Source organism: Myotis daubentonii, chromosome 3 (assembly GCF_963259705.1).
Source record: "Myotis daubentonii chromosome 3, mMyoDau2.1, whole genome shotgun sequence".
Lineage (NCBI taxonomy): Eukaryota > Metazoa > Chordata > Mammalia > Chiroptera > Vespertilionidae > Myotis > Myotis daubentonii.
This window is the reverse complement of record NC_081842.1, coordinates 193006494-193027259: the sequence shown is the minus strand read 5'-3', so window position 1 is coordinate 193027259 and position 20766 is coordinate 193006494. Positions and strand designations below refer to the sequence as shown.

General features: G+C 47.1%; 2 protein-coding genes and 1 long non-coding RNA gene across 9 annotated transcripts in view; 1 reads left to right on the top strand and 2 right to left on the bottom strand.

Annotated features, from left to right (window-relative positions):
* Positions 1 to 123: 123 nt before the first annotated feature.
* On the top strand, positions 124 to 19849 carry LRRC41 (leucine rich repeat containing 41). 3 transcript variants are annotated; one of them, XM_059690007.1, is made up of 10 exons: positions 128 to 345; positions 4215 to 4301; positions 4945 to 5015; positions 12266 to 13406; positions 16955 to 17215; positions 17744 to 17908; positions 18000 to 18098; positions 18627 to 18749; positions 18962 to 19037; positions 19147 to 19849. In XM_059690007.1, the coding sequence occupies exons 1-10, from the start codon at positions 147 to 149 to the stop codon at positions 19364 to 19366; spliced, it is 2442 nt and encodes an 813-aa protein (XP_059545990.1). In that variant the 5' UTR covers positions 128 to 146; the 3' UTR covers positions 19367 to 19849. The 3 variants fall into 3 exon arrangements, with proteins under 3 accessions (XP_059545992.1, XP_059545991.1, XP_059545990.1); XM_059690009.1 differs by lacking the exon at positions 16955 to 17215 and having other exon boundaries at positions 124 to 345; XM_059690008.1 differs by lacking the exon at positions 18627 to 18749 and having other exon boundaries at positions 126 to 345.
* The window catches only part of LOC132231246 (uncharacterized), a 34904-nt gene continuing 25985 nt past the window's right edge, over positions 11848 to 20766 (bottom strand). Inside the window, exon 2 of the long non-coding RNA XR_009452005.1 lies at positions 11848 to 16275. This is a non-coding gene — a long non-coding RNA (uncharacterized LOC132231246). The remainder of the gene's footprint in view (positions 16276 to 20766) is intronic.
* Positions 11848 to 20766, bottom strand: part of RAD54L (RAD54 like) — a 31013-nt gene continuing 22094 nt past the window's right edge. For 4 of the 5 annotated variants that reach the window (XM_059690010.1, XM_059690013.1, XM_059690011.1 and 1 more), the window contains one exon: positions 11848 to 20431. In XM_059690010.1, coding sequence (XP_059545993.1) covers positions 19964 to 20431 — 468 coding nt within the window. In that variant the 3' untranslated portion in view covers positions 11848 to 19963. The remainder of the gene's footprint in view (positions 20432 to 20766) is intronic. The other variant, XM_059690012.1, reaches the window with a different exon arrangement.

Sequence of the window (20766 nt, the reverse complement as noted above, 5' to 3'; positions counted from 1 at the left end):
AACTTTGTAAGTAGGCGGATCTACTCGCTGTTCCTTTAGCGCAGTTCTCCTTCTCACCCACATCGCTGATGAAACCGTCCTAACTGCTGACCTTTTCAAGATGGCGGCCCGCGGCTGTCACTCTCGGGCTCGCGCACCTCCCCAAGATGGCGGCGCCCGAGGCCTGGCGCGCTCGGAGTTGCTGGTTCTGTGAGGTAGCGGCGGCAACGACCATGGAGGCCACGTCCCGGGAGGCGGCGCCAGCGAAGAGCTCGGCCTCGGGCCCCAGCGCTCCCCCCGCCCTGTTCGAGCTGTGCGGGCGGGCGGTGAGCGCCCATATGGGGGTTCTGGAGAGCGGGGTGTGGGGTAAGTCGCGGGGTGAGGGGCTACCTCTGGCAGTGAGCGGAGGCGGCCCGGCGGCCGGGGGGCGCGGGGGGCGAGGCCGGGAGGCCCGGGGCAAGGCCCAGCCTGAGGCGCTGGAAGCCGGGCCGTCCGGTCGGAGCCTGAATTCCGCGACTGACGAGGCTGGGCGGAGTGGAGACGGGGACCCAACCGGCAGGTGGACCCGCACCGCGGCCTGGCCGGGGGGCGCGGGGGGCGAGGCCGGGAGGCCCGGGCTGGGGCGAAGCCGGCAGGGCTCGGACTTCAGAGGCTGGACTCGCGGACCGGTTCGCGGGTACCGAACTGACACTCGGGCTGGACCGGGCTGGGGAGGCGAGGATGTCGAGCCGACGGGCAGGGATGGCCCTGCTGTTTGGGGGCGGGGGCCGAGGTGGGGAGGCCCGGCCTGAGGCCAGGAGGCCCGGCCCGGGGCCACCCAACCTGATTGACAGCGCGGAGCCTCCGCTCTCCGCCTGACACCCATGGGGGCCGAGACCCCGGAGGCCCAGCCGAGGGGAGAGGGCAGCCCACTGGGTTGAGGATGAGGAAAGGGCCGGGGCTGGGGGAGAGGCCGAGAGGCGTGGGGTGTCGAGGCCTGTCTGACGGCCCGGGGCCGAGGGGAGCGGACTGAAGACGGGGGCCTCGATGCCAAGCTGATGGAGCGACGGACTGACGGGCCCGGCCGGGAGCGCCCGAGGCCACTCGGATCGGCTTGGGCGGCGGGGCAGGGCCGAGAGCGGGTGAAGGGAGGCCCGGAGCGGGTCCGCAATCCGGGGAGGCTCGGATGACCGACAGGCGGGAAGGGCCCCGGAGGCCCCAGGCGGGGCCACGGCCCGGGTACCCCGTCCTGGGAGGGGGCGCACCGCCGCTAGGAGGCCCCGATCCGAGTGGGAGTGAGAGGAGGCCCCAGGCCTGAGAGCGGCGCGACCCGCGGGCCCGGCTTGGGTGGAGGGCGCCCGCGCTGGGCAGCCGAGGCCGGCGGCCTGGGGCGCTGAGATGGGGAGCCCGCGGGGGGACGAAGCGAACCGCCCAGCCGAGGGGCCGGGGAGCGTGGCAGGCCGCGGTGGGCCGAGTAACGGAGGCGAGCAGGCCTGCAGCCATGGGCACTGGGAGGCCTGGGGTGGGGTGGGTGCGCCTGGTCGCAGCCTGGCCGCTGAGGAGTCAAACTCGGGTGGGCATCGTGAGGACGAATAGTGGGGATGGAAGGGAGGAAAGGAGGGCCCTGGAGGACGGGCCTGCCGCGCAGGGACCGGGGAGGCCTGGGGCCTGACAGGCGGTGGTTGAGGGGTGGGGTTGAGGCCTGGGCTGAAGTTGGTGCCTATCGCAGGCCGGCCCAGGCCTCGGGAGGGGGAGGGGAGGTAGAGGAGGCCTAGGCCTGGGGGCGGGGGGGGGGAGGCCTCGGGAGTGGTGGTGGCGCCTCTGCCAGGAGGAAGGCCCAGGTGAGGTCAGGATTGGTGGCTCCAAGTCCTGGGATGGGGCTCTGGTTCTACCATGAGGAGGGTGTGGAGAAAAGGCCCAGGAGTATGGGGTTTGGGGGGTGGGGCCCCTGGGAATAAGCCCCAAGGCTGTGGAGCTGGTCGGGGAGGCCCAGGGTGCGGGCAGGCCTTGGTGGGGGGCTGATCCTGAAGAGGCCGGTGTCTTTATGTCCGCGAGGGGGGGTGAATGCCTCAGGCCCAGTGGGGGAGGGGTGGGGAGCCTCTGCCAGGAGCTGAGAAGGGCCAGGCCGACCACAGGGACAGGCGGAAAGGGCCGCAGAGAAGCCCTGGGGCAGGTGGAAGAAGGCAGGGGTCTGGCTGCTCCGCCTGGAGCTTCTAGGGCAGGAAAGGCCGAGAGGAAAGAGGACTCGGTGTGGGGGCCCGCGTTGAGAAGAGGAAGCATTCAAGGTGTGGGCCGGAGAGAAGCAGGGAAGAGCCGGCTTAGGAAGGGAGAAGGGGAGCGGAGCGTGTGGATCATCGACAGGAGAGCGGGCGGCTAACCCCTCACCCGGGGTAGATTGGAGGGAGAGGAGGAACAGCTCCATGGCCGGCTCCAGGTAAAGTCGCAGGAAAAGCCGGGTCTTAGGCCTCTTGGAGGAGCCGAGGAAGAGGCCTGCGGAGCAGCGCTGTTTGGGAGGGAGGACTCAGTGCGGCCTGACAACCAGGAAAGGCTTCCTGGAGGAGGCGGACTGATTTCACTTTCTGGAGAAAGTGAGTAGAGGTAGCAGGAAAGGATACAATGAGGAAACATAAGTAAAACAGGCATGTTATACCTTGAATGCCAGTGTATGGGTTGACTTGCAGTAGAGGGCCTCCATTAGTGTAACAGCATAGGGAATTAGTGCTTTTATTCAGGCAAGTACTTTGAGTACCTACTATATACAAAGAATTGTACTAGATTCTTGAATAGCAAGATTCAGTCATTCTACAAATAAATATAAAAAGAGTTACTAGAATGGAAGTTTTTAAAGATTTTCATTAATTATGGTATACTCCAAGTTCTTAAACTTATTCTTGGCTGGACAGAGATGCTATTGACAGAATAAGAATAGTAATCACAAACATTTAGTGAGCTTAGCATGGCCAGCATGGCCTTAAAAAGATTACAAGCATGATCATTAATTTTCACAACAATGTTATGAGGTAGTTATTATATCTTTTAAAATTGAGGAAATTTAGGTTTAAAGACATTAATTTGCCCATGGATTCATAATTAAGTGGTACAATCAGGATTTTATCCAGTTTTGTGCAACTTTAGAGACCAAACTATTTAGCCATAATACTGTAATGCCTCTCAGATCTAGGGAAGTCAGCAAGCAAGTTTTGATTTTAAGATATACTGAATTTTGCCCTGACCAGTTTGGCTCAGTGGATAGAGCGTCTGCCTGCGGACTCAAAGGTCCCAGGTTCGATTCCAGTCAAGGGCATGTACTTTGGTTGCAGGCACATCCCCAGTAGGGGGTGTGCAGGAGGCAGCTGATCGATGTTTCTAACTCTATTCCTCTCCCTTCCTCTCAGTAAAAAAAATCAATAAAATATATTAAAAATAAATAAATAAAAGATATAGTGAATTTTGAGTATAGAGCAGGGGTGGGCAAACTTTTTGACTCGAGGGCCACAATGGGTTCTTAAACTGGACCGGAGGGCCGGAACAAAAGCATGGATGGAGTGTTTGTGTGAACTAATACATGTTAACACTGCTGCTGGTGAAGGAGCGGAGGGGAGAGCAAGAGAACCCTCCGCTCTTTCGGCTCCGCGGGCCGGATAGAACAGCCGAACCCAACCTGGAAGAATGGGAAGGGAATTCAGGAAAGGCTTAATAAAGTGCATGTGATACTTAAAAGATGAGTAGTTGTTATTCAGAAAGTGACAAGGATATTCCTGATGGGGAGAACAGCTTAAGAAAGTGAATCTCATGTACAGAGGCAGAAAGCAGGGTAACACCTTAGATAAATGAAAAAAGCAGTTTAGTGTGGCTGAAGTGTAGGAGACAAAGCAGGGAGCTGGAGAAGTTTGTAGGACCCAGATTATGAAGGACTTATTTAATCACACATATTCAACAGGACTTTTTAAATGTAGGATCATTCATTATGCTTGGACAGAAGCAAACTGACCAGCTCCTAAATGAGCATACTAGCTTGCTTTGTGGGATTATCTCACCGTTGTAAATGTGTAGGGCCATGGAATTCTAGCTGCCAACTAAGTGGCTAAAGATAAGTGGACCGGAGTTTGAATTATCTTTAGGTTCGTGTCTACAGGTTTCATTTGTTAAAAGAGAAGTTTGCTCTTCTTCTTTTTCTTCTTCTTTCCCCTCAATAGGATAAATAATGCTTAGAACCCTGGCAGAAAAAAGTAAATTTTGTGTTTTGGTTTTTGTAGCCCTCCCAGGCCCAATACTTCAAAGCATCTTACCTCTGCTCAATATATATTACTTGGAGAGGATTGAGGAAACTGCCCTCAAGAAAGGTGAGTGTCTTTCTCTCTCTTTCTCAGTGAATGATTGTAAGCAAGACACCATAATGTTCTTCAGGTAAATATTACACCTGATACCTGTGTAAAACTTGAGGATTTTCAAAACGTACCCTCACACCTACTTTCTTATCTGATTCCTCAGTGCCCTATAAAACAGAACAAGTGTGTGACTCCTGGTATACTTATAAAAATGAGACCACAGTCACACCACAATTAATAGCAAAGCCAGACTAGAACCCAAATCTTCTGAATCTTTGTTTTTCTGTTTTACCAAGTTGCCTCCCAAGCCCCACATTGGACACATCTGTTAAGAACTAACATTTATCTAATTAACCCTGATGTGCCAAGCACTGTACTTGGCACTCTACCCGAAGAAACTTATTAAAACTTTTCAGCAGTTCTGTGAAATAGTTATTATTAACTACATTTTACAGATAAGGAAACTAAGGAACAGAAAAATTAAGTAACTTGCCCAAGGTCACACAGCTAGAGTGTGGTTTGCTGATATTTAAACCAAGGCAGTTTGTCTTTAGAGCCAGTTGCTCTTGTGAATCCAGGGAAGGACATTAAAAGGCTGATACACTTCACTCATGGTGGCCACGGAGCAGCCAAGTAAATGTGATGTTTCTCCCTACAGGCCTCTCCACTCAGGCCATCTGGCGCCGACTATGGGATGAACTGATGAAGACAAGGCCTTCCGGTCTGGAAGTAAGTTAAGACATCAGGTAGAACTCTGGCCTGACTTTGCACAGTGAAAGCAGGAGCAGTACACAAACATAAGTTGTGTATGGGTAAAGTGCAGGGAGGAATGGATTGAATGTGGAAGGAGGGCACTGATGGCTTATCATAAGATCCCTCACCATTTGGCCTTTGTCACTGACCTGCTTGCTCACCGTGTTTACAGGTGACACAAAACAGAGAAAGGTAGTGATCACAATGATGGCAGAACCCCGATTCACAGAGGTCTTAATAGACCTGGAGCAATGGTCAGACTTAACAAGATAAAATTTAACATGATAATCCAACTCTTTTTATTTTATTTTATTTTATTTATTTTATTTTTATTGATTTCAGAGAGGAAGGGAGAGATAGAAACATCAATGATGAGAATCATTGATTGGCTGCCTCCTGCACACCCCCTACTGGGCATCAAGCCACAACCCTTGACCAGAATCGAACCTGGGACCCTTCAGTCTGCACACCGATGCTCTATCCACTGAACCAAACCAGCTAGGGCCAACTCTTTGAGTCTAAAAAAATTCCAATTGGGTGATCTCAGGGTAGGGGATGGAGGGGTCTGGCTTGTATAAAAAAATTAAGGGGTTTTAGTCAACAGTGTGCTAAAGCCACTCATATAGAGACTGTACCCTGAGCTATGTGAACTAATGTAATTATAATATAGGCCGAAGGACAAGGGGGATAGTAGACCTGCCTGGCTCTGCAGTAGTCAGGCTACTCCTGGAGTATGGAGAAAGAAGTCAAAGCCACATCATGTGAGTCACATATGGAAGACTGGAGATGTTTTTCCTGAAAAAAGAGAAGACTTGGGGAACATGAACTCTTTTGAAATATTTGAATGGTTGTCTCATGAAAGAGGGATTAATTTACTTGTTCTGTTTGGAAGCTAAAGGAGGATAAATGTTTGCTAAACTGAGTGTAGAAGTTTTAAACTCTGAGCTTATTGGTGATGAAACATGCAAATTCCAGTGGTAAGAAGCTTTCCATCTCTAAGTGTTCAGATAGATCCTAGATAACTACTTGACACAAGGATATTGTTGAGGAAATTCAACATGGTAAAAGTTTGAACAAGATGAGTTTTAGGGCTCCTTTTAACCCTGAGATTCTGTTATTCATTGGTTCAGGTATAACTCATTGGAGATCTCATTTAAGCACAACTTTATTTTTTACTCTATAATTAGGTGACAGGACAGATTGAGTTCAATAAACATTTACTAAAACTTAGCACATACCAGCTCATAGGCTAGATATTGGAAATACATACACAATTCCTAATCTTTTTTTTTTTTTTAAATATATTTTATTGACTTTTTACAGAGAGGAAGGGAGAGAGATAGAGTGTTAGGAACATCGATCAGCCGCCTCCTGCACATCTCCTACTGGGGATGTGCCCGCAACCCAGGTACCTGCCCCTGACCGGAACCGAACCTGGGACCCTCCAGTCCGCAAGCCGACGCTCTATCCACCGAGCCAAACCGGTTTCGGCTGCAATTCCTAATCTTGAGGAATTATCAGTTTAGTGGGGAAATACATCATGTGTGGTAGGGTAAGTGGTGTGATAGAGAGTAGCAAGGAGGCTGAGGGGAAGGAGAACAAAAAAATCTTTTCTAGGAAAGAGTGTTTGAACTGGGATTTATATGGTGAATGAGGCCAAATGACAAGGAAACAAGCTCTTATCAGGAACTGGAGATTGCATTTCTGGGATGCACTAGGTTCAGTAATATTCAGCTCCATATCTTTCAGCTTTTTCACTTTCAGATTTGGACATAACCCTTGGAGTTCAGTGTGATGACACTAAGGCCTAACAAAATCCTCAGGCACTATGTACAGGAATTAGCCCTTATTAGGAAGAGAATTGTATGCAAAAATATTAGAAAATAGTAACGGCTTCATGCAACCTTTCAAGAAACATGAGATTCACTTTGTTCCATGTTTCCTAAGCAGTGTGGTTGACTAGCCAGGGATGGAGATTGTGATATCTTTCTCTTGGGGAAAGCTTTTTTCCCCAACATTAGCTTGAGCTTCCTGAAAAAGAATGTCTATTTGTTAAATTGTGGGGTTTTTTTTTTGTCTCAAAGCATTTCAGAAATTTAGGAAACCCCAGGCTTGGTGATCTAACAATCACCTAGACAGGGGTCCTGACTTGGAGCATATTCATTTATTCCAGAGGGTGCCTTCTTCTGCTTCCCACTTTTGCATGACAGTAACTGTCACTTCATTCATGATTTGAAAACACTTATTGAATGCCTGATCAGTTCCAGGCACTGTGCTAGGTTCTAGCAATACAGTGGTGAGCAAATTAGACATAGCCCCTGACAGCTTATAAAGCAATAGTATTTCTAACTGTAGTACTAGTGTGTGTGTATTAAGAGATCTGTAGAGTACTATAGATATTCTGGAGACAAAGCAGTATGGAAATGAAGGATTATTCAATAAATGATTCTCTAGTAATTGATTAACCATTTGGAAAAAATAGAGTCTCAATTTACAATAAACTAAAATAATTTCTATATGGATTGAAGATTAAATTGTAAAAAATAAAAACACAAAACAACTAAAAAAGAATAAAGGTTAATGGTGCTACAGAGTGCTAATTATTAAGTGGATAGGATCAAATAAGAAAATATGGACATATTTGATGATATAAAATGCCAAAATTATGAATACAATTTAAAAGATACCTAAACTGGGAAAGAATGGTTGCAACAACATTTGCAAATCAAAGGGATACAGAGAATAAGACAAAAGCCCCAGTGGAATAAAATGAGTAAAGATTTGGATAAGTCACAAAATATATAAAAATCTCCAATAAAGTGAAAAATGTTCAGTCTCAATAATAAAAAATGAGAAAGTAAAATTGTACTTCTTATATTGTAAAATCCTGTTTTGATTTGGTTTTGTTTTAAAAGGTAATTCTGGGGGTGGGTAAAACTTGCATTTTAATATGCTATTGGTGAGAGCAGAAATGTTAACAACTTTCTTGGTGGGCAATCTGGTGATAATTGTCAAGAGTCTTCAAAATATTCAAATTCTTTGGAAATTCTGCTTAGAATTTATAGTATATAAAAATTGAGATACTCATGAAAATTTATTTCCAGATGTTCATTACAGCAAAGTTTAATATAAAAAAGCTAGAAACAATTTAAATACTCAATAATACAAGAATTATTAAATACTAGAGGTCTGGTGCATGGCATTTGTGCACTGGGGAGGTGGCAAGGCGGGGGGCTGTCCCTCAGCCTGGTCTGCGTCCTCTCGCAGTCCAGGACCCCTTGGGGGATGTCCAGCTGCTGGCTGGGAGTTGGCCTAAGCCAGCAATCGGACATCCCCTGAGGGGTCCTTAGCACCTCTGGGAAGGTGGCAGAGGCTCCCATCACCGCTGCTGTGCTCCCCAGCCAGGTTCCCTTGTGGGAGCACACTGACCACCAGGGGGCAGCTCCTGTGTTGAGTGTCTGCCCCCAGGTGGTCAGTGCACATCATGGTGACCAGTTGTTCCTCCATTCAGTGGATTTGCATATTAGGGTTTTATTATATAGGATAGTACATCCATATTTTCAAAATATTAATAAAGTCATATTCTAAAAGTATTTAAATACATGGTGGTAAAAATGTTTAATGAAATGGTGCTATAATGTTTAAAAAAAAGCCTTTGAAACTTCTGAATTGTCTCAATGTTATAAAAACAGGTATCTAAAGTTATTCACATACATATATGTACACTCCATGGAGTTGGTTTACACATGACTTTTTATTTTTATTGAATAAAGAGAGGAAGGGAGAGGGAGAGACACATCAATGATGAGAAAAAAATCATGATTGGCTGTACACTGCATGTCCCCTACTGAGCCCGCAACCTGGGCATGTGCCCCTATGGGAAATCAAACCTCAACTTCCTGGTTCATAGGTCCGCCCTCAACCACTGAGATACCCCAGCCAGGCTGCACATGATTTTTTGTTTTATAATTTCACAAAAAAAATTTCTATTATCAGAAAGGCAACAGTGGACAATAGTTTAGTACAAGAAAACATTTTGCCCTTCCTAGCTTGTACACACACTTCTTCTTCCTTCCTCCTACTCTCCTCCCCCTCCCTCTAATGTCTGAGCTGCCAGCCCATTGTGCATAGGCCAAGGATTATGTTGGGGGCAAATATCATTTCACCTCTTTGGTGATGCCTTATTTCCCCTACTGTCACTAAAATGAAAATATATATATTTATATATATAAATTTTTTAAATTGATTTCAGAGAGGAAGGGGGAGAGAAATAGTAACATCAATGATGAGAGGGAATCATTAATTGGCTTCCGCCTCCATGCCCCCTACTGGGGGATTGAGCCCACAATCTGGGCATGTGCCCTTGACCGGAATCGAACCCGGGACCCTTCAGTCCACAGGCCGACGCTCTATCCACTGAGCCACACCAGTTAGGGCTAAAATGAACGTATTTAAATCAGTTTTCATTGAGTTATACAGGTCCATAAAATGAGTGGCTTGGACTAGATCTCTCAGGTATTTTTCAGTTTTGAAGTTTTAGCATAGATTTTAAAAATTAGTGATGGAATAAAATGCAGTGAAAACTGCTGTCTGCTCATGCATTAATTCATGAGAATAAAAGCCACTGAGATAGTTGTCATAACTAACTTTATTACTCATTTAATCCTCACAACTTTATGATGTAAGTATATCTTCTTCACTTTGCTAATGATGAAACTGAGGCAGAAGAAGGTGCAGTGACTAGCCTAAGGTTAGTTTGTGAACAGAAGACCCCAGCATTCAAGTTGAGGCTGTCTGGCTCAGGAGCACATGCTCCTAATCACTATATCATGCTGCTCTCACATGATATAGAGTTTGAAGTGTTTCATTTCTGATGGAACCAATACTCTCTTCATCAACCAATAAATTGTCTGAAAAAGCCCAGTATATAGTTATCTAAACTACATATTTCACATACCTCATGGTCGGAAACAGCCATAATATCTTGGTTCACATCTTTGTCCATATTTTAGGCCCAGATCTATAATAACCATCCAACCTCCTCATTTTTGAAGTTGAAGCCTTGCTAGTGTTACCAGTGTTTTCCAAGGATGTGAGTGTGGCCAGTGAAGGTGTAGGAAAGGTGCGAGAGTGAGGTAGGACTTATATTCAGGAATAGCCCTTTTGCTAAGTAGAGATTTGGTTGCCAGGCATTCTTTTCTGTTCCCTAACACCCCCAACTGCTACTGGTGAGAGAGGTCCTCTGTTGCCATGCAGTTACCTCAAACATGAAGAAGTCATTCCTAATTAATATTCCAGCAGGCAAGCTTGGGGAATAGTGAGGGTAAAGGGAATGACACTTTGCCTCAGAATAATAGGGGCCCAGTTCCTGCCGAGAACCTCAGATATAGATTGGGGGTCACTCTGGTATGAAGGAATGCATAGAGGTCGGGTAAGCACCAATGTGTCTTTTAATCATGGGAAGCACTCAGGCCCCCATTACCTTTGCTTCAGGCTGAGTAAGTACCCTGCTTAGCAGGCTGTGCCTCCATCAAGTCCATTTCACATTGCCCCATCTTGGCTAATTATCAGCAGCAGAAGTTACATTTTGTATTTTACAGTTTACAAAGTACTTTAACTTTCATTGCCTCATTTGATCTTCACAACAAACCTGTGAAGCAGGTTTTACAGATGAAGAGAAGTTCAGAAAGGTCCAGAGTATAGTAGCAGAGCTGGCACCTGTATCAAGGTCAGCCAAGTTTCTATGCACCTTAGGAGAGAATGGCAACTTAGGGAAGTCTGTGTCCTTTTGGGGTAGATAGCAGTAATTCCTAACCTCTGAGATCAAAATCATTAGGGGAGGCTTAAAAACAAACAGATGCACAGACCTTATTATCAGATGTAACATAGAATCTTCAAGTCTGGGTACCCAGTGTATGAATTTTGGGCGAAGAAGTCCCACAGTAAATGCTGACATGCAACTAAGGTTCAAAATCACTTGTACTTAAGTTCTTCTAAATGTATCAGAATAGCCTGATGCAGTCCCATATCCATCAAAGAAAACAACTATTGCCTTGGAGAAAACAAATTTAAGATTTGGTTCCTGCTCTCCAGGAATTTCTAATATGTCTGGGATAAGATATTCATAGGCAGAGACTCAACACCATAAGGCATGTCTACCAAAGTCTAAGACCTGAGTAGTCCCAACAAAAGAGGCAGGATGGTGAAGGGGGCATACAGAGAGACAAACACTGTGTGAAAGGTTAGTAGATCCTTTCAGGAAACCTATTTGGTTTGGCAATGGGAAGCATTTTGGGCAAATGTAGGAAAGGACATAGAAAGCAGATTGGGTCAGTGAGGTAATCAAGTTTGGCCAGAGCAAAGCATTCATGGAGTAAGATGTGCGGGAAATAAACTTCTGAGGTAGGCAGAGGTTATATTGTCGAGGGCTTTTCCTGACAAAGTGAGGATCTTCAAATTAACCCTGGATAGTGGGAAGACATTGGGGATTTTATAACAGATAATGTACAAAAAAAGAAAATAAAGCAGAATAATGTAATCAGGTATTTTACAAAGATAAGTCCAGTGGACTTGTGAAAGTTTGGAATGGGGGAAGGGGAACAGAGCAGTCAGGAAGCTAACAAAGTCAGGTGTGAGGTGATAAGGTTACTGAACAAAGGTGGGTAATTATAAGAATGGTAAGTTGGGATCAAATTCTAGAAACAAACATGGGAGAATTTACAGGATTGAGTGACTTTCACTTGTGAAGCACTTTAGCAAAGTGGTCTCTGGAACCAAATTTCCTGGGCTCAAATCTTTGCGTTTTGTAAAAAAACTTTCTTACTGGGTGTTTGAGAGAGAAACATCAATTTGTTGTTCCACTCATTTGTGCACTCATTGGTAAATGTTTGTGTGTGCCCTGACTGGGGATTGAACCCATAACCTTGGTGTATCAGGATGATGCTCTCACCAACTGAGCTATCCTGCCAGGACCTGGACTCAAATCTTGATTCTGCCACTTCCCTGTGTAATCACAGTCAATAACCTTTGTGCCTTTTTCTTTTTAACCTGTAAAATGAGGCTTATAGTAGTAATACATGCCCCAGAGATGTGAGGATTAAATGAATTTGTATAAATTACTTAGAATGTTGCCTGGCACAATAAATAGCTAGGAGGAAACTAGTACGATGATGGTTCCATGGGTAGCACTTAGTATCACAACTGTCTGGCATGTTCTCTGCTTTCAGAGCGTGACGTGTTGGCGAGCCAAGTTTATGGAGGCCTTTTTTTCCCATGTTCTACGTGGAACCATTGATGTGTCTTCTGACAGGCGTCTTTGTGACCAGCGCTTCTCACCGCTTCTGCATAGCTCCCGCCATGTCCGGCAGCTCACCATCTGCAACATGCTGCAGGGTGCAACTGAGCTGGTGGCTGAGCCAAACCGCAGGGTTCTGGAGACCCTGGCCAGTTCCCTGCACACCCTCAAGTTTCGCCACCTGCTATTCTCTGATGTGGCTGCTCAGCAATCACTTCGACAGCTGTTGCATCAGCTTATTCACCATGGGGCTGTCAACCAGGTGTCACTATACTCCTGGCCTGTGCCCGAGTCAGCCCTTTTCATTCTTATCCTCACCATGAGTGCTGGCTTCTGGCAGCCAGGCCCTGGTGGCCCTCCTTGTCGCCTCTGTGGAGAGGCCTCCCGAGGCCGGGCCCCATCCCGAGATGAAAGCTCCCTCCTGCTGGGCTCACGCAGGCCTCGCAGGGATGCTGCTGAGCGATGCGCTGCAGCCCTGATGGCTTCCCGTCGGAAGAGTGAAGCCAAGCAGATGGCCAGAGCCCCACCCACCACTCGGGTTACACGCCGGAGCACACAGGAGAGCCTGAGAGCAGGTGGGATAGACCGTAAGAGGGAGCTGCACCCTCCAGCCACCTCCAATGAGGCTCCTGGCACCAAGCAGCCACCCTCTGCTCCAGCCACCTCATCTGCCTCTCCTTCTTCTTCCACATCCGCATCCAAAAGGGCTCCAGCTAGCTCAACCCCACAGCCTAAGCCCTTAAAGCGTTTTAAGCGAGCCACAGGGAAAAAGGGTGCTCGCACTCGTCAGGGGTCTGGTGCAGAGTCTGAAGACCTATATGACTTTGTTTTCATTGTGGCTGGTGAGAAGGAAGATGGGGAAGAGATGGAGATTGGGGAAGTGGCTTGTGGAGCTTTGGATGGGTCAGATCCCAGCTGCCTGGGGCTTCCAGTGCTGGAGGCCTCCCAACGATTCCGCAGCATTTCCACCTTGGAGCTCTTCACAGTCCCACTCTCAACAGAGGCAGCTCTGACACTGTGCCACCTGCTGAGCTCCTGGGTGTCTCTGGAAAGCCTCACACTATCCTATAATGGTGAGTGCTCCAGAGGGCCAGGGTTTGGGTCTTCCAGCAGCACATGTATGCCCAATCCTATGGAGGAATACCTGGGGTATGTGGTCCTGCCTGCCTCACAGGGAGGCAGAAGGCATATAACGTGGCAGGCTGTTGGTGTTAGGGAAGAACATGGGGTCTGCAGGCATGCTTAGTAGTTGGAAGGGTTCCTGAGGGGCAATGAGAACCTGAAAAATGAGTACATTTTATATATGGTAGGTCAAGGGCCAGTGGGAATAATGTATGCAAGCCCAGCCAGGACTGAAGCTGGATCCCACTAGGCATATAAAAGCAGCTGTACAGACAAGGAAGCGTGGGACTTTTTTCTTTTTTAAATCCTCACTCAAAGATATTTTTTCAGAGGGAGTGGAGGGGCAGATATTGAGGTGAGATACACATCAACCGGTTGCATCCTGCCTGCAACCCAGTGGGGTGGGGAGGGGTTGGTGGGAGGGGGAGGTAACCCACAAATCAGGTACGTTTCCTTGACCACAAATTGAACCTGCAACCTTTCTGTGTGCAGACAGTCTAACCACGTAGACACACCAGCCAGGGCAGAGGTGTGGGGCATTTTATCAGACCAGCAACCTGCAAAGCAATTCTTTCCTACCTGGTTGTGCCCAGCTAGGCAAAGTTAATTCTGGCTAAATTTAGCAATTTGCCTAGTTTGCCGAGCATTGCTAGAGAAAATCATACAACTATGTATATTGGTGCTACTGTAGTTATCAACCTTAGATAAATCCTGTGTTTGCAACATCAGCTCCCATTCTGCCACTTCCAAACCTTTACCTCCCTTCCTTTCTTACTAGTAGGTGACCTTACCTCCTACTTCAGATAAAACAGACACCACCACACATAAACCCCTTCAATTTATTAGCCAGCCTACAAACTCTCCTCCACCACAGTGGAAGAGAGAACCATCCTGTCTAAAGCTTTTTTTTTTTTTTTTTTTTTTGGTGCCCTTGGCCAGAATCAAACCTGGGACCCTTCAGTCCGCAGGCTGGCGCTCTATCCACTGAGCCAAACCAGCCAGGGCTAAAGCTAACTCTTGTCTGTGCTCTGGACCCATACCCTCTCACCTTCTTAGGAAAGCTTGTTTCTTAGTATGAAGAGCTTTCATATACTGCTTAGTATGTGCCAAGCATACTTTAAGTATTCCCATTATGTTAATTTAATCCTTACAACAACCCTGTGAGGTTAAGTAACTTGCCCAGGATACCCAGGTAGTACATTGTAGAGCCAGGATTGAAACCCACACAACCAACCTGGCTCCAGAGTCCATGCTTTTAAACCACTACTTAATGTTGCCTCCCTTCTCTCCACTGTCCCTCCCCCACCATTTAAACATTCAGTTGGGTATTTACCAAAATCTACCACCACCACGTCTCTATCCCATATTAACTAGACCTATTTTCTCTTGCCCTTCACAACCTCAAGAGTCACCTGTTTCCTCTCACAGCCCATCCAGTCTTGCTTGCATACCCACGATACATCAAAGATCTGTCAGCAAGGTCTTCCTTTGTTGCTAAATTCAATATATACCTTTCAGTCCTCACATTAGTTCTTGGCAGCATTTGCCATTAAGCAGTGTTCCTCATGAAATATTCTCATTCCCACTTCCTCAAAACCCTTTTCTCTGGATGTTTCTCTCTTTCCTAATGGTCAGAGCTCTCCCACTTTACACACTTCCTGGACAATTCTGTCCATTCCCTTGGTTTCAAAGGCCAACTATGCTTAAGACCGCCCCTGTTCTAACATTAGTTCAGATCTTTCTTTTAAGCTCGAGACATATTCATCCAATTGATTACTAGATATCATTTCATAAACCACAAGCTCCCCAACCTGAATGTATCTTCTTCCCTCTATGATGCCCCTTCTCTTAATGGACATCACGGTTGACTCAGTTGCTGAAAAAGAAACCTGCATTATTTCTTACTTCAAATATATTTGGTTACCAGGTCCTATCTTTACAGTCTTATTTCTCAAATCCATTTATTCCTCTCCACATCCTTCATTCAGAGTTATTGTTTCTCACCTGGATTCATCACTTCAGCAGTTCCTCCTGAGTCCATACTCACCATGCAATCCACTGTCTATGCTGAAGTCCAAGCATTTTTTTTCTCAAAAACTTAAATCATTTTTTAATTTAAAAACCCTTCAGTGGTTTCCTGTCACCATATATCTTAATTTTGCTTACAGGGTCATCTTGTTTTCACCGCTGCTTACCTCTATCTTGAACATTTTACCCCCATACACCAGCCACTGATTTTTCAGTTCTTAGAACCTGCCACTCTTCTTCAGGCCTTATATATACCAGGTTCTCTGTGCCACTATAACTCTTCTCCCTCCATTTAGTCTATCTCCTTTATGTTTATTGAAAAGAATGTTTTTAAAAAAAATTTTGAGAGGGATATATAGAGAGAAACATCAATGGGCTGTCTCCTGCATGCTCCCTACTGGGGGTCAAGCTCAGAACCCAGGCATTTGCCGAGTGGAAATCAAACCAGTGACCTTTTGATTCATGGGTTGATGCTCAACCACTGAGCCACACCGACCAAGCTCCTTTGTTTTTTAGGACTCAGCTGGAAACCTTTATTGACGTAAGCTGAACTAGGTCTTATGTACGCATCCTTTGTACTTCCACAGTACTTTACTTACCCAGTTCCCATCATGTTTTTTGTTATCAGGCTATAGAGGCAGGAACAAGATCTGTTGCTCACTACTGTCTTAGCAAAAAAAACCCTACCTTATTGCCCTAGCCGGTTTGGCTCAGTGGATAGAGCATCAGCTTGCAGACTAAAGGGTCCCAGGTTCGATTCAGGTCTAGGGCATGTACCTCAGTTGCAGGCTCCTCCCCAGTCCGGGCCCTGGTCAGGGCGCGTGCAGGAGGCAACCAATCGATGTTACCTCTCACATTGATATTTCTGTCTCTCTCTCTCTCTTAAAAAAAAAAAAAAAAAAAAATAAGTGGCAAAATATCCTCAAGTGCAGATTTAAAAACAAAACCCTACCTTATTTACCAAGTTCTGGTTTAGTTGAATGAAATAAGCAAGCAGATTCCACAGAATTATTTGCTTTGTGGCATTAAGCAACTTTTGTAACCTTCTGGATCCTACTCCTTTCTGTGGGATGTGTTTATCCTTTTTTGCCCCATTCCCACCGAATACATTTTTAAAGTGGTCCCTATTGGATTATTGTCCTTGGTTCTCAGATGTTTCCCATGACTTGCAGAAAAAGTCGAGACCTCTGCTGCTGTCTAGGTCTATCATACAGCTGGCAGCTACATGCTGCCTCACCATATCCTGTCTTGTTTTATGACTGCCTGACTGATGTTTGAAGGCATAACCCAGTACAGTAGACATCAGTTTGCTGGTTACCTGAGGAAAAAAGCAAGATAGCATAGTTGAGACAAGTGATTTTAAATAATCTGACCCAAAGTTCAAGATTTTAGAGTTATCAATAGGAATATTTGGAGTTGTCTCTGAATGCTACCCTTGCTGACACTCCCACATGACTCTTTCCTGCTATAGGCCTGGGCTCTAACATCTTTCGCCTGCTGGACAGCCTGCGGGCCCTGTCAGGCCAGGCTGGATGCCGCCTCCGTGCCCTGCATCTCAGTGACCTGTTCTCACCACTGCCCATCCTGGAGCTGACACGTGCCATTGTGCGAGCCCTGCCCCTGCTGCGGGTCCTCTCTATTCGTGTTGATCACCCCAGCCAAAGGGACAACCCTGCTGTGCCAGGGAATGCAGGGCCCCCTAGCCACATAATTGGGGATGAAGAGATACCAGGTGAAGCACTGTGTGTGTGTGTCTGTCTCTACACAAATGTGCAGGTGCATTTGTGTGGGGAAGGTGGGAAGATCTCAAATTCAGCCCTGCCACCTGGCTTATCTGAAATATTCCCTTTATCCTGCTATTCTTAAGGGCCCAGACTACAAACCTAATAAGGAGTGACCATGGCAGATCAGACTTCAGAAAAGGGGTCTGAACCAAGAACAATTGTTAAACTAAATTAGGTCCTCCTGCTGTATGTATATTCCCTGAACTCCTGTATGTCTCCTATGCCACCACTCTGCACACTTTGTTGTATTTGCTTGTCCAATTAGTCTAGTCTTCCTGGACTAAAAGCTCCATGAAGATAACGACTAAATTTCATATGTACTGCTCTATTCCCAGAACCTAAGACAGTGCCTAGCATATAATATAGGTACTCATGGACAAGTACACATGACTTTAGTGAATCCCTTAAGGTCAGAATAGGACCTGCTATGCGGGTGAAGTAGATGGCCAGCTGAAGTCTTTCCTTACCATATCCAGAAAACTGCCTGGAACAGCTGGAGATGGGGTTTCCACGAGGAGCCCAGTCAGCCCCACTGCTCTGCTCTGTACTGAAGGCCTCAGGTTCTCTGCAGCAGCTGTCCCTGGATAGCACCACCTTTGCCTCTCCCCAGGATTTTGGGCTTGTGTTGCAGACACTCAAAGGTAAGAACCAGAGTGGTAAAGGAGGGCAGACGGAACCTTGCATTATTTGTTGGAAAAGCTAATAAGGCCCATGGCCTATGCCCCCATCCAGAGTACAACCTAGCCCTGAAGAAACTGAGCTTCCACGACATGAATCTGGCTGACTGTCAGAGCGAGGTGCTCTTTTTGCTACAGAATCTAACTCTTCAAGGTAAGTTTTTTATCCAGAACCTGTGCATTCCTGAATGCTTATTGTGGCTCTGCCACTGTCTCACTGAGTGAGCCAGTTTCTATATTGGCCTTAGGTCAACTATAATATTATAGAGCCTGCTTGGCCTTCTTCCTAAAAGATCCCAAACTCAACTCCTCCTATACTACACATGGAAAATTACTCCTAAAATTACTCTAAAAAGTGCCTCACCCAAAAGTTTTTACCTTTTAGTGGCTGACAGAAATGATGGTAGTGGAGAGATTAATGTGCTAACAGGTTCTCCTCATAGACTTGAAAGTGAATGGAGACTTTTGCCCATGCAGAGAACCTTCCTAAGTGAATATCTAGGCTTAATCTGTGGTTTGAATCTTGATTTGGTTCTAGCCTTATTGGGGGTCTTGGATAAATTCCTCTCTCTTTCTGGGCCTCTATAAAATGTTCACACCCTTTGCTAAGGCCAACTGGGGCAGGAGGGGCAGCACCAATCCTAATGCAGCCATCAGAATTTATTCTAATTTCTCTTGACAGAGATTACCTTCTCCTTCTGCCGTCTGTTTGAGAAGCGCCCGGCCCAATTTCTGCCTGAGATGGTTGCTGCTATGAAGGGCAACTCCACATTGAAGGGCCTCCGGCTGCCAGGGAATCGCCTGGGTGGGGGCAAGGCCCTGGGAATGGAGAGGGAAGGGGGGGGGGGGGGGGGAGCCAGTCTTTTGACCTAGAAACTCAGTGGGAGCATGGGGGGGTTACAATATAGTTGTGTGCTGAGACTTCAGAAGGCTGGGCTCCTCCCCAGCCAGAAATAGGCTGGAATACCCTTATTCCCTACCCTGAGTGTTTACCAGCATTTCTCCCCTTCTCCCTAGGAAATGCTGGCCTGCTGGCCTTGGCAGATGTTTTCTCAGAGGATTCGTCCTCCTCTCTGTGTCAGCTGGACATCAGGTATACATTGGGGGTTGGGAGGAGGGGAGGAAACACAGGATAGACCTGCAGGAGCACAGACCAGAGATTAGTTGCTTTCTGGGTGTCTAACCCATCTCATCCCTACCAGTTCCAACTGCATCAAGCCAGATGGGCTTCTGGAGTTTGCCAAGCGGCTGGAGCGCTGGGGCCGTGGAGCCTTTGGTCACCTGCGCCTCTTCCAGAATTGGCTGGACCAGGATGCAGTCACAGCCAGAGAAGCTATCCGGCGGCTCCGGGCTACCTGCCATGTGGTTAGCGACTCGTGGGACTCATCCCAGGCTTTCGCAGATTATGTCAGCACCATGTGATGGGGCCCCATGCCTCACAGGTCCATGCTCAGTATCATCAGCTTGCAAGGGCTGAGGCATGGGCTGCCCAGAACTCCCAACCAATTCTGTCTTTCTCTTTCTGCCACCTTGTTTTCCTCTATTTTCCTTCTTCCCTTGCACTGAGGTTCTGGAGGCCTTGGTGGGGCCCAGCAAAGGCATTCCCAGAACTGGGTTCAGAGGCTTTGGGTCTCTTACTCAGCAACCTGAGAACCCTGAGACAGGAGGTTACAGTGGTCATCAGTCACTGAGGACAGCCCCCCTCCCCCTGCTCTGGGGTTCCTGCTTTCCCACCTCAAGCAGGTACCCAAGCTTTAGAGAAATATAGGAGTGCCCACCACCAGGCCTCTTCTATGCTGGGCTCAACATGCTGTTCCCAGGCCTCAGTCCCTTTCATACCTTTATTCCTTTCTTTTTTTTAACCAAAAAAGTTTTTCTTATAAAATAAATTTTGGGCAAACATCATGCAGCCCTTCTTGATGATTTTTCTCCCAGAGAACAAAATCCAGCAGGGGCCTATGGAGCAAGGAGCCCCTCTTCCTGTCTCCTCCCTCTTAACAGCTGCACCAAGACTAGTTATCAGCAGAGGCCCCGCTGCTCTTCATGGGAACGCTGGTGGAAGACGAAGGTGATAGCAGTGGAGGCAGCATCCCAGGCAGCCTGGAGTACCTCATCCCTGAGCCCCCGCTTATCAGTGCTATGGTTCCATTGAGCCAGGTCTGAGGTGCAGTCAGAACCATCAGGGGGTGGCCTGATTTGGTGGTTGTTGACACAGCGGCGGCAGCGCAACCTGGGGGCAGAGGACAAAGCTGTGGTCACTGTACACCCCATCTCCAAGCTATAAGGAAAATTCAGATAATGGCTACAAGGGCACTCCACCCACCTATCATGTGTGTCACTGAGGCTAGCCTCATCCAGGGTAAACAGCTCCTTCAGCTCGCCCAGAGAGAAGTGTCGTTCCACATCCTGCTCTTCATCCACCACACAACTACTCAGTGCCTTCTTGTGGCTCTGACGCTGAAAGATCTTCTCCTCGATGGTTCCTGCCTGGGGGAAGATTGGGGGAGGCAGGGAAGCAGGGCTGAGTCATCTCCAGACATAGGGAGAAGGAAAAAACAGGGAATGAAACTATAGCCATCCAAGAGAAAGAAAGATAAATGAAAAGTAAGATCCCTGCAGCAATACCTCTGCTTAGCTAATCCCATTGTGTAGCCCAGTGGTCGGCAAACTCATTAGTCAACAGAGACAATATCAACAGTACAACGATTGAAATTTCTTTTGAGAGCCAAATTTTTTAAACTTAAACTATATAGGTAGGTACATTGTTATTAACTTAATTAGGGTACTCCTAAGCTGGCCTTTGCTAAAAACGTCCTCAATCT